Source organism: Frieseomelitta varia, unplaced genomic scaffold, assembly GCF_011392965.1.
Source record: "Frieseomelitta varia isolate USP_RPSP 00005682 unplaced genomic scaffold, Fvar_1.2 scaffold_762, whole genome shotgun sequence".
Taxonomy (NCBI): Eukaryota; Metazoa; Arthropoda; class Insecta; order Hymenoptera; family Apidae; genus Frieseomelitta; species Frieseomelitta varia.
The window spans coordinates 227,380-243,377 of record NW_025110548.1 but is presented as its reverse complement, the minus strand read 5'-3'; the positions used below and the strand labels follow the sequence as shown (position 1 = coordinate 243,377).

At 37.5% G+C, this 15,998-nt stretch overlaps 1 protein-coding gene across 4 annotated transcripts in view; it reads right to left on the bottom strand.

Annotated features, from left to right (window-relative positions):
* Positions 1-15,998, bottom strand: part of LOC122535752 (RNA binding protein fox-1 homolog 2-like) — a 224,918-nt gene that overhangs the window by 62,713 nt on the left and 146,207 nt on the right. For all 4 annotated transcript variants that reach the window (XM_043667539.1, XM_043667542.1, XM_043667541.1 and 1 more), the window contains 2 exons: positions 9,488-9,751; positions 8,341-8,394 (listed from right to left, as the gene is read on the bottom strand). In XM_043667539.1, coding sequence (XP_043523474.1) covers positions 8,341-8,394; positions 9,488-9,751 — 318 coding nt within the window. The remainder of the gene's footprint in view (positions 1-8,340; positions 8,395-9,487; positions 9,752-15,998) is intronic.

Below are 15,998 nucleotides of genomic sequence, written 5' to 3'. Positions count from 1 at the left end.
AAAATATTAAAAAAAAAAAAAAAAAAAAAGAAAAGAAAGAGATGCAGATGTGAAGGAGCAAGGAGAACAGCAGGGTTAGATAATTCATTCGCGTACGTTTTTGGAGCTCATCAAGAATTTATGTTCTTCACCGACGTAAGAGATAAGATCGTACTACGTGAAGCAATTTAGCTGCCGTTTGCTACTCTTTTCTTCCTTCCTTTTTTCTTTTTTTTTTTTTAAATATTGTATATGATGAAGAACACACGGGATGGACGTGACTAGTCTGTATTTGTTAATTTTTTTTAGTTAAAACGAAAAGCGAATAACTTCGTATTCTCAAAGCTACATAGTTTATGTTCGCGAAAATATTCGAGCTTTTATCAAATATTTTGAAATTTCATTAATATTATAATAAGACGCGGCTGTCGTGATTATATTCATCAAATTTGAAAACAATTTGAGAGTCTATATAGAAATTGGACGATACTGCAAATATATTTTTAGCAAAAAGAAAAAAAAATAGTATATAGGATAAATTAATAACCATATTAGACATACAGTAGTATTGGAAATTGTTAATATAATTAATCATACTTTTACTATTTCTGCAAAATATCGTACAATTTTTCATTACACTCTCACACTTGTTTCAGATTCTATTAATATAATCTCGACTGTCAAACTTTATTATGGTGTATATTATAGTGCAATCAAATTCTCTTTTATAGTGAATCTAACATATGTTTTAAGAACAGATATTTATGAATTTTTGTGAACTTTTACAAACTATAATAAGACTATATTATATATATATATTACAATTATACTGCGGGTCTTTGTGCAATTTCACATTTCTACAAACACAATGAAAAAACTCGACATGTACTCTTCAATATTTTATCCACAGTTTAATAAAAATATTTTCAAAATTTCGATATTTGATCCCACAAACAATTTAAAAAATTGCTCATCACGTTTCTCCCCTGTGATTTTCACATACAGCAATCACAAAAAGTATTTCCACACCATACTCATTATAAAAAAAAAAAAAAAAAAAAAACGTAACCCGAAATCTGATTGAGAAAAAAAAAGAAAACAAAAAAATTGGAAGAAGAGAGCGCACGCAGATACTTTTTGCAGCCTAATCTTGCGGCTTGGCGCGTTCGATTGAACTGCACAAGATGGCGAAAACATCGTCGAGAGGATGACGAAGAGAATCGTGGAAGGCGATTCATACGTCTGTTTCAGAAGAAGGTGTTTCGCGTGTTTCCAAGGAGGGGGATTTCCAAGGATGATGAGAGAGACTGGGGTGTTTCTGGTATTTTAGTTACTTTAGATACCACAGTTCGTCAAAAGCAGCTGCGAACACAGTTACGCAAGGTGCACCGAGCTGCCTTATAACCAATGGGAGCTAAATAATGATAAAATGCGGAATGCTAGCTAGTAAAAATGCAATAGCTCGTCTAACAACTACGAGAACTAACACCATTGGTTATATTATGGTATGTATGTACGTGTCACTGGCACATACTCAGCGCGAGACAAGTGCACTAACCGACTACCTTTGAACTTCAAACTCTTGTCACCATCGCGTGAAATTATTCACTATTGTTCCTCTATCAAAACATCGTAATTTCCTCTTTATCTACTTCCTTCGTTCGTTCATTTGCTTGTCTGTTTTCATATACACGTCAGCTCAAAAGTCTCAGCACAAGTGCCACAAAAACTTCTTTCAAAACTGAAAGAGAGAAAATCAAACGATATTTTTCACAACGAGGAGTCTGCGAGGTAAATTGACATATCGACAATCGTATGATAAAATACGCATGCAGTCTGAACATTTCCACGATAGATAATGAATATTGAAAATAAAGGAACAAATGAGAAAAAGCAAGTGTCCTGAGACTTTCAAGCGGCGGTGGTACGTACGTGTCTCACTTTCAAACGAAATCGGCAAGAAACAGAATTTTCTATCGATTGCACGGAACAAAGATGGTGAAGGTGAGTCGGTTAGCGTACTCCTCCGCACCGGTCTCAAAGTATCTCTTCTCCAAAATGCTGCACTTCATTAGGGATGCCACATTCCATTTACATTGACGAAGCTTTCGAGAAAAGGTCTCTCTCACAGACTCGCGCCATCATCTCATACACACACACACACCCTCTCGTTCGTCTTAAGCCTAAATCTTATTTCGCGACACCCTTTGGTCAAATCAGTTTGACATCCGACCCGTGTTTCCACTGAAAATCGATCGAACGTCGTTTTCCATGGAAAGGAGATCGAGTCGGTGTCGAACGGTATCATTTCACGCCAAGGTATCACGATCGAGTACGACGTAACGTAGCTTCGTGACGGGATCCTGGTAGAGCGAAATGGAATCTCACTGATTATCCTTTTCAAATATTTCTAACTAATAATCGTGCTGTTGGACGCAAGAAAGTTTCTGTATTGAAAAATGAACAGGTAACTTATAACAGAAGTAAATTGTTCCTGAGGGAACAAACTGAAATCAAAACGAAAGAAGGAATGAATTTCCCAATTCATTAAACTTCATAACTTTATTCAAATTTCGTTCCAACTATAATTTATATTATTTTGCTAACAGTCTTTGCGATAATTTCGTTACACACGAGAAATAATATCATTTTTGAGTTTCTTGCGTCCAACGAGTTCCTTTTCCTTTCTAAACTTTTCTCAGCAAGTAATTGCGTCGTGAGGATTTCGAGGATTCCGTCACGTCGTCCGCGATCACTTAAACGCTAAAAAGCGATGGCAACGCGTCCGCATACGCTGCCGCGCATATTTCCCGGGCGGAATGCCGCGGCGGAATTTCAATTTGCAATGCAAAAGGTGCGTCGCCTGGTGCCATTGTCGAGTCGTTGGATCTCTGACGCGTGATGAATGCCGACTTGTACCGCTGGCGAATTATTACGCACTCGTCGCACGGCGGTCGTTTTTCCCGCGATTTATCACGCTTCCCCATCGAGCGGCTTTCCGCTCGCTTCCTCTCTCGGTCAAAGGAGCTTTCCTACGACTGTATAATATTCGCTGAATATTGCATCGTGTTCCAAGTGGAATTTCGCGTAACGTCAACGAGAAGAAAAAACACTATGTGTGTCTACGTTCGTGAGCGAATGAAAGACGACAAATCCCGATTTGTTATCGATATATAGTTGATCATTCTAACGTAATTGTTAGAACCTTAATTGAGAAATTAATTCGACGAATTTTGAAGTAATTCAGTATCGTCACATTTATGAAACACACTATAGGTTATTAGAGGGAACTTGTTACTAAATTATTAAATGATTATTCAGATGTATCTGTACTTTGAGAAACTCTCTTCAAATGGAAGAAGTTGCCTGAGGGAATCCCTCAAATGCCATGAAATAAATGGCAATGTTATCTAAAAAGGTACGAAATTTTAGTAAATAAGAACACTTGCAGTCAAATTGTTCTTTAGACGTAGCATCGATAAATTAGATCGATTCATGTCGTAATTTCTTTCTTTTTAACGTATTTTATATTAAATACTCTGAAACTTTATGAAATTATAGAATCTAGACGTGGGACATAATGATGCATCAGACGAAACCTTGGAATTCCCTTTCAATAGTATCGATATCAAAAAATGGGACAAAGTTTCCTCTTTCTCTCTAATTTTCAACCTTCAAATGGTATCTTGCAGATTGCTGAAACTCAGGATATTCAACTTCACTCTTTAACGAATTATTCGACGTTAATCACAAAAATCTGGAGCCACGAAATATCAAATTTGTCCAAGTGATAAGTTTCGATTTCTTTTTTTCTCGAAAATCTGAAATCCACAGAACGAATCGAACAACGAAGAGATAAAAGTACACCAGCTGTGCCTGTATTTCTCAGGGAGTCCAGCCGATCGACTAGAACTGGAGTGAGAACTGTTGTCGCGTTTGATTTGTCCAAAATTCGCGACTGAGCCGATTGCCTTGTCAGTCAATTGACTGACAAGAAAGAGCAAAACGCGCGCGTTTTTCACAATGCCAGGATAACTATAGTCAACGAGTTTAATTAATTCCCTTCCAGCTGCAACTGGAACAGCTATATTCCGCTCCTGGGATTGGCTGTTGCCAACGACGGGATGCGACTCGCGCCACCGCTTCCTGTCAGGATTCTACGCTACGATCGAAATAGACCTCCCCTTAGTCGTGACCTAATAGTCCGAGCATCAGCGACTGTCGCCGCCTTTCATTCGATTAGCCACTTCGATTGATCGAATAGGAACGACTATTAGGTTAATGAAAGACCCTTACGACTCAAGTCAGAAGTGGAAGAGCTTTAACAGTGGCACCTCGTTGATACTACGCTCGAGGAAGAGATTTTTGAATGATAATGGAGCCACAGTCTCTGGCTTTAATTACAAATTTACATTTAATCTCGACTCAAAAATTAATCATCACGATTCTTATTTAAATTGAAGCATTCAGTATAAATATCTTAATTAATAAATAATATTATAGATATAAATGGGAAAATTATATTTAATGTATAGTAAAAATTTGTACATTTTAAATACAATACACTATAGGAATCGATAAAGTAATTTCAGTATCAATATTGATTTCGTGCATTTACTGTACACTACACTACTGCGTGACGTTGATTCAAATATACTAAATTTATACGTAACTTTCAAAACGTTAGTCTTATTTTGTAAGTTGAAGACGAACTTACAATTAGATAATTATACAATTTCAAGAAATATTTTATATTGAAGATGTCTCTGTTTTGAATGATTCTTACCGCATCCAAAGCAGGATTGTTTCTTTCGGCCATTAATTTCAAAGTCGTTTGATCGTGTATCAACGATTGAGTAACGAGAATTTCTAAGATTTTACGTCAGATGTCTAAAGCTAAATCACTCGACTTACACGATCGTCTGAGATTAATAATCTTCGAACTAACAAAAATTCAATCGCCCTCCGAACGATGGTTGGTCTCAGTTCCTCCGAACAAATAATAACAACGACAAAAAACAGATCAATACAAAATCGTCAAGATGTTCTAGCTTCTAGTTTCATTATCAAGGCTGTGGATGAAAATTTCTGGACCAGAACGTCACCTAACAATTCACTTAAAAATCTCCGCTGCCTCGACCACCAACTTATTAAAAGTCTCTTCTGGAACTTCGAATGAAAATTTCGACGAGATCACGCGAGTTTTGGCAGAGAGATGAAAATACCAGATCCGTCCAGTGGACAATGGACGTGCGTGACATCGTCAGCAACCGATGCTATTGGGCTACCGATGCCGTGGGAGCTTGATGAAGTGCGCTTGAGTGTACTTGACGCAAAGACGCTGAATATGCAAGCTCACCGGATGCCGGTTGTCGGCACGATGTATTACTGCGGATCTTATCCAGACCGCTGTCATCCATATTGAAACCTATTTGCATTTCAAACTCTCCCGTACACTTCGAATCCACCCTCTCTCTCTCTCTCTCTCTATTCCATTGAATTTCTTTTTCTTCCCGATACCACCGAAAGCTCCGATTTTCTCATGCATAAACGAGCGACAATTAGAACAGCGACAGGCTCGCGTTCAAGGTGCCTCATTCGATTCGCGACAGAGTCCTCCTAGAAGTGAATCCAGAGAATTTGACTGACGAGATTTCTGCTCGTCAGAGTGAATCGAATTACCATTATTGAATTGTCTCCTTGGGTAAATATTGGACCAACGGCCGTACGTTGTTTCGTTATTTCGCGAGATCCGAGAGAATGTGAGTTGGAGGATTGCAACTCCATTTGGATCGCGAGAGGATTTTCGCACGCAGGTTTAGAAAATTCGACTGAGACGTTAACGAAACGAGGTGTCAACGAAATTAATATTATTGAACATTAGAAACGGAGCACCAGCCTTTTTATAAGACTTTATAAGATTATTTGAACGATCTAATTTTAGGATTTTATTTCAGACAGAGAATCTTTCAAGTGAATCTGGCGAATTTGACCGACTCGCTCTCTGCACAGTAAACTATTATTATCGAATTTTCCCGATAAGTTTGATTATTTTGATCGGCAATCTACCGTGACTGACGAAATTTAATTCCCCGCGCGAAAGAATCATCAATATTCAAAATTAGAAAGTTCAACTAATTCGGTCTCTGGAGATCAAATTGGAAATTTAGACTAGCGAATTTTGCAGTAGAATTTTAACAGAATTGAGACATTCGATTGACATTGTATTTGATAATAGATGAACTTGGAATTGTCGAATTTTGAAAATAGACAGAAAATATTCAATAATCATGTGAGACTGAGACTCTAATGAATAAATTGATTCTAGAAAGAAAATCACGTACTTGGTTTCTGAGAAATTGAAATTAAATTTAAAATTATTAAACTTTAAATGTTAAAAAATAGAAATCACTAAACTTCAAATGAAATTAACACTACTGAATTTTGAAAATGGACGTTGATACCGAAGATTGGCAGAAGTATCGTCGAAAGATCAAGAGCGCAGAATCCCCAAAGTAAATTAAAGAAATTTAATTAACCGGCTTTCCAGAGATATTGAACAGTAAATTGAATTACAATCCCGCCCGTGGGCTCTAAGAAGAGAAATTGAAACACAAAGTTATTCGATTATCTTACAAGCTCACCGAAATAATCGGAGATTTGATCCTACGATCCAATAATTGAAGGCTTTGTCGCCGTCGGTGACGGAAGCGAGTCCGATATTAAATTTCAAATTGTCTCTATGAAATCCTAAATCGTCCCTACCGTGGAAATATTATTCTTATGAAAAATATTCTCACATATCGAACACCTGCAAGGACCATTTCGCTGATAAAACTAAGGGGATCTCTCTCGTCTTGAGTGATTTTAAATCACTGTTCTTCAGCAGAGAAATTCTACAATCTGGAGAAACGTTACTCGACAGGTTTGACGATTCCTCTATTATCCCGAGATTTTCTTCACCTGTTAGCTGTGTGTAACGAGTATATTCTAAAATATCTGAAAATTATCAATTTAAAATTTTGAAAAATCAAAGTTCCAGTGGAAATCAAAATATATTTAAACTTTTCAAAAATTCAGAGATGTTAGAGTATTTTAATAAATTAAGAAATATTTTGATTATGAAAATTCGTTCAATCGTGATTTTAAATTTATTAGAATATCTACGTAGCTGTACAGCTTTTGGTAACAACGTTAAAACGAAATACAGATGAAATTTCTAATTTCCCATCTGATTCTTCCTATTTTGAATAATTAAAGAAATTGCGAATGTTCGGTGTTGCATATAATATCAAAGATATTGAGTAATAAGGTAATTGATTCTTCAAAACAAAAAAAAAAAAAAGAAAAAATACAACTACACAGCTAACAAGTTAGTATGTAATCCTACAATTTTCAAATACCACTTACTCTTCTTCACCCACGGTCCCTCACTTTCACTGCAGGAGAACACAAAGATAGAAAGTAAAATACGAGGTTAACAAACGACTCCTGCACCAACGAAAATCCCTCGCTGAGGAATTACCAAACTCAGAGATTCAACAACAGGACTCACGCCCGACAATGGCACACCGCGACTTCGCACCGTAACTACGGGGAAGTGATTTTTCACCTGCAACGAACGTTCATCGTCGCCATCGCGCGCTGCAAAAAAAAAAAAAAAACGAACGCCGCACGAAGAGACTCAGCCGCGCGCGACCCAGTTTTCACTTTTCTTCGATTCTCAAACGCATCCCTCCCCACACCTCTTCCCACCCGCTTCGTACTCGCGCAGCGAAACGAACGAAGCGAACTTTCAAACGCCGTAGTGAAAACAACGCCCGCGGCGCCGCTGCGTCTCTTCGAACGAATGATCACGGTCCCCGAGCATCCCCGTGACCAGGTTGCCAGTCCTCTCAGCCGCTCGATTCTTCGGAGAAAGTCTGTCTCGCAAGAAGAATCGCGTCACGTTCTCGCGAATGATTACAGATCGTCGGGGGACGTGGTCGGAGAATGGAAACACGATGGGAGGGGTGGGAAAGGGGAGAAAGATTGCAAAAGTTAGGATCTCGCGGGTGATCTGGAAGTTGGGGGATGAAATGGTCGCGAAACTCGTCGATCGGTTTCGAATTCCGTGAAAGGGACTGGGTAGAGTTCGAGCGTTGAGTGGAGTTTTCCAAGGGGGTAGGGGGAGGTTGGATTAAAAGGGTGGAAACGGACGTGAGGGGTCGGTCCGAGATCTCGAGCGGGCGAATTGATCCTGGTGACGAGGATCTCGAGAGGCCTGGGACACGCGGCCGTGTATGGTCTTAAAGTCTAACTGTATTCTCAGGGGTGGGTTGACAGGGGTGGGCTCGCAGCCTAAGGGCGACGTGAGCTTACCTTGCTTCCCCTTTCGTTAAATATGATTTCCACGTCGAGGATCGGCCCGAATTGCTGGAAAACAGAAAGCAGTCGTCTCGAGAATTCGTTGCAATGGTGTTAGGGATGGTTAACCTTTAGAGGACCGATCGTGTTTTCGAGTTCTCGAAAATTTCGCCCGCTCACCATCAATATTCGTACGAAATTCGTGTAAAATTGTTGCGATTCACTCGTGCGAGAAAGAAAATGGCGTTAGTCCTCTAAAGATTAATGAAAGTACGAAGATTGTTTGCCATTAATTATTTATCATTAGCCACTGATGTTTATAAAATGTTGCTTGAATATGAAAGAAATTTGAACCACGTTATTTAATACGATCATCAGTTAATATTTTTTTGGTAAGATCATTGGTTTTTGTATTGTAATGAAACGTGTGCGTATTGCGCCAATGTTCGTAGTAAAAAGTTGAATAATACTATATCGATACACTTGTTACTCAGAAGTTTACTTCAGATCTTGAGTTCTAGACATTGAGTTTTAAGTTATGATATCAAATTTGATAATAAAATATATAGACTCAAGTATTCGCGTGAAGTGGAATACGTAAATAACACTGTGAGACACGAGGTAAGATTCAGAATAAAAGAATGAAAACTGTAAAGAATAACGCGTATTAACCTTCAACTGATATCGCCGAGTCGAGACATTTAATTTTATGGCATTTCATTTTATAATGCTGCAATCAGTGTCCCATATTTCACGCGATAAAAACCACTAATAACAGTCTCCGTCACGTAAAATACACAAGATTAAATAAAACTATACACTCTAATATTAAGCATTATAAGTCAAACTACAACGATTAAAAACATCATATTGTTAACAATGTAACACATACATAAGATAAAAACTTCAAAATTAATATTGTCTTTTAATAATTATGTCAATTGATTGTATCATTAAACTTTAACGATCCAGCAATCAATTAAGTAATAGTCAAACGAAATTAAATTTCAAACGACACTGACGTGGTCATTGTAAATAATTGTAAATAATTATGTAGTAAAAATATTAATCAAAGATCGTTAATAATGAAAAAAAGAAAAAGAAATCGACAATCTTCAGAAGAAACAAAGACACATTGGCGCGAAAGGAAAATAATACTCACCCCGAACATTGCCCTGAGATCAGGGTCTCGGAAACGGAAGGGTATATTGCTGACGTGAAGGCGTTTTGGTTGACCTTTCAGATCGGAACCCTGTGTCGCGGTTGCAGGTGTGGTTGCACCTGAAGTGACAGGTACTAGGGTGCTGCCTTCGACGGCACCCTCAGGGTTGGTCTCGTTGCCAGCAGGCGTGGATGCTGGTTGTTGGCCACCACCTCCTGCAGCTGCAGCTGCCGCGGCCGCCACTGCTGCCTGAAACACCTCCGACTGTTGTCGAAGATCCAACAACCACATTAAAATCGTTATATATAGTTAGCATACATGTTTGATTCGAGACTGATCGGGTAATCAATTTCTAATCGTTTCTTTTCAAGTATATTCGATGACAGACGCGAATTAAAACAAAAATTCCGTGTATTATTCAAGATATTTTAAAATTCCATTAACACTGTGAGACGAGACTAACCAAATAAATATATGAAATACACAACAACTATAATAATTTTTTTATCTTCAAATTCTAATTGAATTACAAAATTTAATTGAACATCCCACGTGTAAGTAGAACAAAATAAAAATTTTCGCAAAATGTTCGATAGCAGATTTAGAGACGCGATCGTTAGCATTTCTGCACGACAAGCGTTGCAGGAGCCGCAAGTAGAGGCGGCTGTAAGTGGTCAGCCGCACGGCCGACCTTATCTGACTTGCGCCACTAACGAGGCTAAGTGAATACACGTCGCGTATAGTCAGACGCAGCTGCGTGAAATTCCTGGCCACGCCACTGGATACTAGCTCTGCCATCAACTTTATCACGTTTGTCACTACTTACATTCCCCCCTATAATAACTATCCACGACTGCTGAAACTAAAGCAATTTCAACCACGACTCTGTTATTCATAAACGCTTTGTTAGTACCAGATGCTTTGCGCGGAGAACTGGTAACCACATACTAGCATGATGTGCTTTGCAAAAGTGACTGTAATATATATGTAATGTATATTAGGTTATTGTTGGACAATTGATAGTAATGAAGAATTAATATTTCTGAGGATTTGATTTAAAATATAGGATATTGATAGAATATTTGTGTATTAAGTGTTTATAGGAGAGTTTGGATATTTTAGATGTTTTATATATTTTCTTGTATAAATTTTATGTTATCTCATTTTTCGATTACAGATTGTAAATTTCCGAGGAGGAATTACAGATTACTAATTAATTTTTGTATGATTTTATACCTGGACAATTAGATTGCTGTATTTTGTGAAATTCACTCGTTGAATTTTATTCCTTTAATTTCCAAATTTATCGACAGTAAAGAATTTTCTATAATTCTTATTATTAGATTGCGCGTATTTATGCAAATATGAATTTGTTTCACATACAAAATATTACAATGAAAAATTTGCTACAATACGTTCTATGCATCTTGATATAACGTACGTATTACAGTAAAGGAACTTGTGATGAAATTATAAAATTTTCGTTAATAATCAATGACTAAAAATAATTTCAAACTCTTGCAGAATTCGGTCGATTCTCAATTTTAGGATTCACGAAGTTAAAAAACGATAACTTAAAGTGGAATCTATTCATTTTTAATCCAATTTTCACTAAAATAAAAGAGAACATTTAAAACTTAAAAGAGAACATATTTAGACTAAACGGATTCTCAGTGGATTTAAAAGCGGTTTCAAACTCTTGTTCCAGTTTTTAAAAATTGGCGATTTTCTATTTTAGAATTATCGTAGAGTCAACGATCTCGAATCTAACTAAATCTTCGTGAATGTTCCACTTTTAATTTTTGAATACTTAATTCATACCGAAGTCTCGTATTTCATGATGCCTAAAATAATTATAAGCTTTACTTATTAAAGGTTCAAAATTCATATCGCAATATATTGATAAATATGTCAAAAGATACTAACTCTGAAACTTCTGACTCGGTATTAAATTCGTGGCCTTCTTTCTATTTCAGTGAGGGCCGAACAAAGTTAGAAAATCTTGATTTTCGTCGGAACGAATGAAGATCTGTCATTATTTCCTTCAACATCCAGATCGTCGAACGTCGTCTGATCGAAAACGAAATGAAATCCACAGTTGAAGAACGCCGTAGACGTGATGAAATTTAGATGGGCTAAAGAGCCTAAAGGCAGAGGTGCTTCCCTCTCCGTGGAAGACTCACGAATTATTCATCGACGATCGCCCACCCCGCTTGTCCGGTACTTCGTAGAGATTAGGGGATATATAGGGGACCTTCGATACGCTTTTGACGTATTCTGCGATGCACGAAGCTTGTTTCACGGTGGATTAAAACTTTGTCTCCTCGAGCCTCGGGAGATGAAGGGAGGAATGAAAGAGTGATGGCCACTTTCGTTTGGTATCTTCTTCGAGGATGAGATACATAAAGTGTACAAATGAACACATACAGGATATAAAATATGTGTGTAACAACATGCATGTATGTATGTATATATTCGTGAAGTTTCTAATGTCTAATCTTGAAACTGAATACCGATAAGAACGAGTCACGAAAAACTATGGAAAAGTTTGACAAATTCAACGAAGAGAATATCAGTTATAATGTTTGACGAATGAAACAACTTTTCTCCACGAAAAAAAATATAAAATTATAATTCAATCAAAATGTTTTTCGTCTCATTCGCGGGAAATAGGGGGGAGAAAATTTCATAAATGCAAAAAACGAAATTATGAACGAAGAGAAACTGGTTCGCGAGGGGATTAATTGAAAAAATTTACGGCGAAGGAGCGACAGAATTGGAAACGGAAGGCTCGTACATGAATTCTCTGCAATTTCGTCGTACTTTCTACCCCTGCTGTCGGGGCTGTCGAAGTAGCACGCGAAAACGAGGCCGATCGCGTTTAATCGAACGAAATTGCGCCATCCCGGCTATTTTCTCTCTCTCTCTTTTTTTTATTATTTGCTTCCTCATTCCAGTCCGCGCGGGACAATTTTACGAGCGTCGTACACCCGTTTCAATTAGACAAAATTATTCCAACTCGTCGAGCGGGCACACGAACCGATTTCGCTTGTAATTTATCGTTCCTTGGAAACAGATTTCTTTTTCCCTCTGTGTTTATTATATGCGCTTTTTCCGATACGTATCTCAGAGACGTTCATTTAGTTTGCATAAAAAAATTATTATTTTCAGAAGTTCTATATTCTGAATACGGAAAGAAATGTAGAACAATTGCAGAGAATTCGAAAGTTATTTAAATTCTAAGCTATTAGTACTACGTAAGTATTAGTACTTGCCAATCAAAGTTGTTCTATAATTACATCACTCATTCATTTTACATTAAAATAAATCATCATTGTTCTGATTAATACCTCTGTATTATTCAAATTATTAATCCGAAAGACATTTTACGGTCGAGAACGAAAATACAGAATACTTGAAGAGAAATATTAATAGCGAAAGAACATTCGAAGTATAACTTGATTTACACTAAACAGGAGTATGAATTGAATGACCACGATGAGAATTATATTTATACGTACATCTCAAAAACATTGGAACTTTGGAAAAAAAAAAAATTCAATTCGAACTTCATCCATTTCTGGATCCAACTCTTGATTACCAATGTCGATAATGAGACATTTGATGAAAATTTTCTATTTCGGGTCGACAGGCGAGAGTCAACAGAAATGAGAAATGATACAAGAACTTCCTCTATCGTGAATTTGCAATTTAACCAGGAAATTGGTTGCCCAACCCGGATCAGCGGAAGACTAATGATGCCAGTTCTCGGCCAGTGTTTTCCCGAAAGCCTCTTAGACCCGTGTCTTTTTGCGGTTAGTGCTTTAAAGGAATTGTGGAAGAAACAAATGACCAGGAGTTTTCGGGAACGATAAATTCCTGCCAGCGAGGAGAGGAATCCCTATTACTTATGTCAGCGGAAGGACCATCCTCGAGAGATTTACGAACGTTTCTCACGGGTTGATAATACTCGATCCGAAAAATCTCCTGTTGAAAAATAGAAACCTGTGTCACTCGCAGGCCGCTTATTTTCCCAGCAGAGAATATGAAAATCACTTGCAATTCCAAAGAGGTTTCTTCGAAAGTATTTTGTACTTTATTGTGTGCCTGCGGATATATTTGCAGGCGTGCATCTGCAAATATCTATCCTGCATCTTGTATCATTGTATAGTATAAAATGTACAACATTACACAAATATAATATATATAATTACTATTATTATATTTGTGTAATATTATAATTAATATAATAATATATCGATTATTATATTAAAATTATATGTAAATTATCAATTATTATATAAAAATATTATATATAAATTATTGATTATTCTATATAAATATTATAATTAATATATCGATTATTTTATAAAAATATTATAATATTTATATTATATATAAATTATCGAGTATTATATATAAATATTATAATTAATATATCGATTATTATATAAAAATATTATATATAAATTATCGATTATTATATATAAATATAATTAATATATCAATTTGAAAAAAAACGTATATATTACTTTCATAGAACTTTTATATATAAATATAATTAATATATCACTTTAATATATTAATATATTAATATATCACTTTTATATATAAATATAATTAATATATCAATTTGAAAAAAAACGTGTATATGATCTTCATAGAAGAAACAGAAAAATCGAATTGCGAAAATCAAACCACCTCGATTCGAACTGTAAAATTGCTTCGATTACCACGTAACTCACCAACAATTCCAATTTACAGACAAAAAGATGGTCACCCCCGACCCGGTTGAACGTGCATGAAATTATCCACCATTATCATTCGAGACATTCCCCCGTTTCCCGATACCCCGAGAAGTGCGAGAAGAAACCACCCGGTTTGTTCAACTGATCCCGGACTTCCCTTTCCTCGCTGGACAAACGCAGGAAATTATAAACTCCGGCATAAATCAACATGTCAGAGCCAGCGCGTTTTCCAACCTCATCAAACAACTATCTGAACCAATTACCCAACCCCCGGGCCGAGTCTCACGCTGGGAACAGTTACGAGAGCGCGTACAAACTCGAGAGCACGCGAAACTCTCTCGACCCTCGGGAAGGAGCCTCTGCAAGGGAAGCACCTCGAAAGCGGGAGAGGGCAAGGATGTAGACCCCTTATCGTGGAAAATTCACGAAACACTCGAACGGAACCCTCGAGACCGGTCTCCGCCGTATCGTATCGGTTAACGAGCGGGCAAGCTTCGCCCTGGCGAGGAATGGAAAAATTTCCCCGAGACATCTCGGGGAGGATGGAAGGTGGGAGAGAGGAACTTTGCCCCGCGGGCTGGCACGCTGTCGATGAAACTGGATCTGGTCTGGATGGATTTTTCGTCGTTGAAAGAACGCGGGACGCGGCGTCCGCGAGGCGACGCGAGCGGCGGCCATTCATTCAGCGTGCTCGTTGAAAGGGAACTTTTAATTTGCGCCTCCGCGCCACCGCGAGCGATTTCAATAGAGGGCTGGCTGGCTGGCTGGCTGCAGCTTGCTCGAGCCTCGTCGTTCGACTTTCCGCCATTGTGTTTGGCAAAACTGTGCGATACTGTCTCGCCCTCCAACCACCCCCTTACCGATCATACCCCCGTGGCCTCTGTTGCCTCGCGATAATAGTCCTCGTGTGGCTAAACGGGGTGATTCTACAAGGCAAGATAATTTGCCTTGTTTTCAGTGTTTGAAACTTGAAACTCCGCTCGCGGAGACGAGTGTCACGGTGTTTGCTGCTTTTGAGACGGTCGGGGAATAATTGATTCGCGCTGTTTCGCGGACGACGATCATTTTAGTTTGCGGGGGATTGCAAAACGTTTTACAACTGAGTATTCAATTCTATTTAATTGGAATTGGAAATGTTGGTGTGCTTTTTTTTTTTGAGAAATGTATAGATCACACACAATCTGGTTTGTTTGAGATTGGAATTCTGATTCTGTACGTTTTCTGTACGATTCCGTTCTCATTCTGATTTTGTACGTTTGAGAATAATTCAAGATTTTTTCTAAGTATTAAGAACCAAAAATTAAATACCGAAGTTATCAATAAAAATGAAATAAATAAAATACTCAAAGTGAGACTCACAGTAAAAGGAAAAGAAATCGAAGCGAAACGAAAAGAGTCGAAGAAATGAAGATTTATTTTATGAAACGATAGACAATAACGGCAACAAGAAAAAATAGAAAAAAAACTTTCACGATAAATACATTCAAAATTTGAAAGCGAAGAATAATTTAGACTTGTGAATGCAGTGGCAAAGTCCATTTAACTGAGCTCCGTTTGTTGAAATAAAATTTTAGTCAGCCATGTAGCCAATTAACTGAGTTTCTTGTTGATTGAATCCATTTATCCAAACGTGAACTTCTATTATTCGAATGGGAGAATTGCGGTTAGAAGGAGAATTAGTGAACTTCGCTTATATGAACTGTGTGCTCCCCGATGGGAGCTTTGCATTAATGAAGTTCTCTTAATGGAAATTCTGAAGTTAA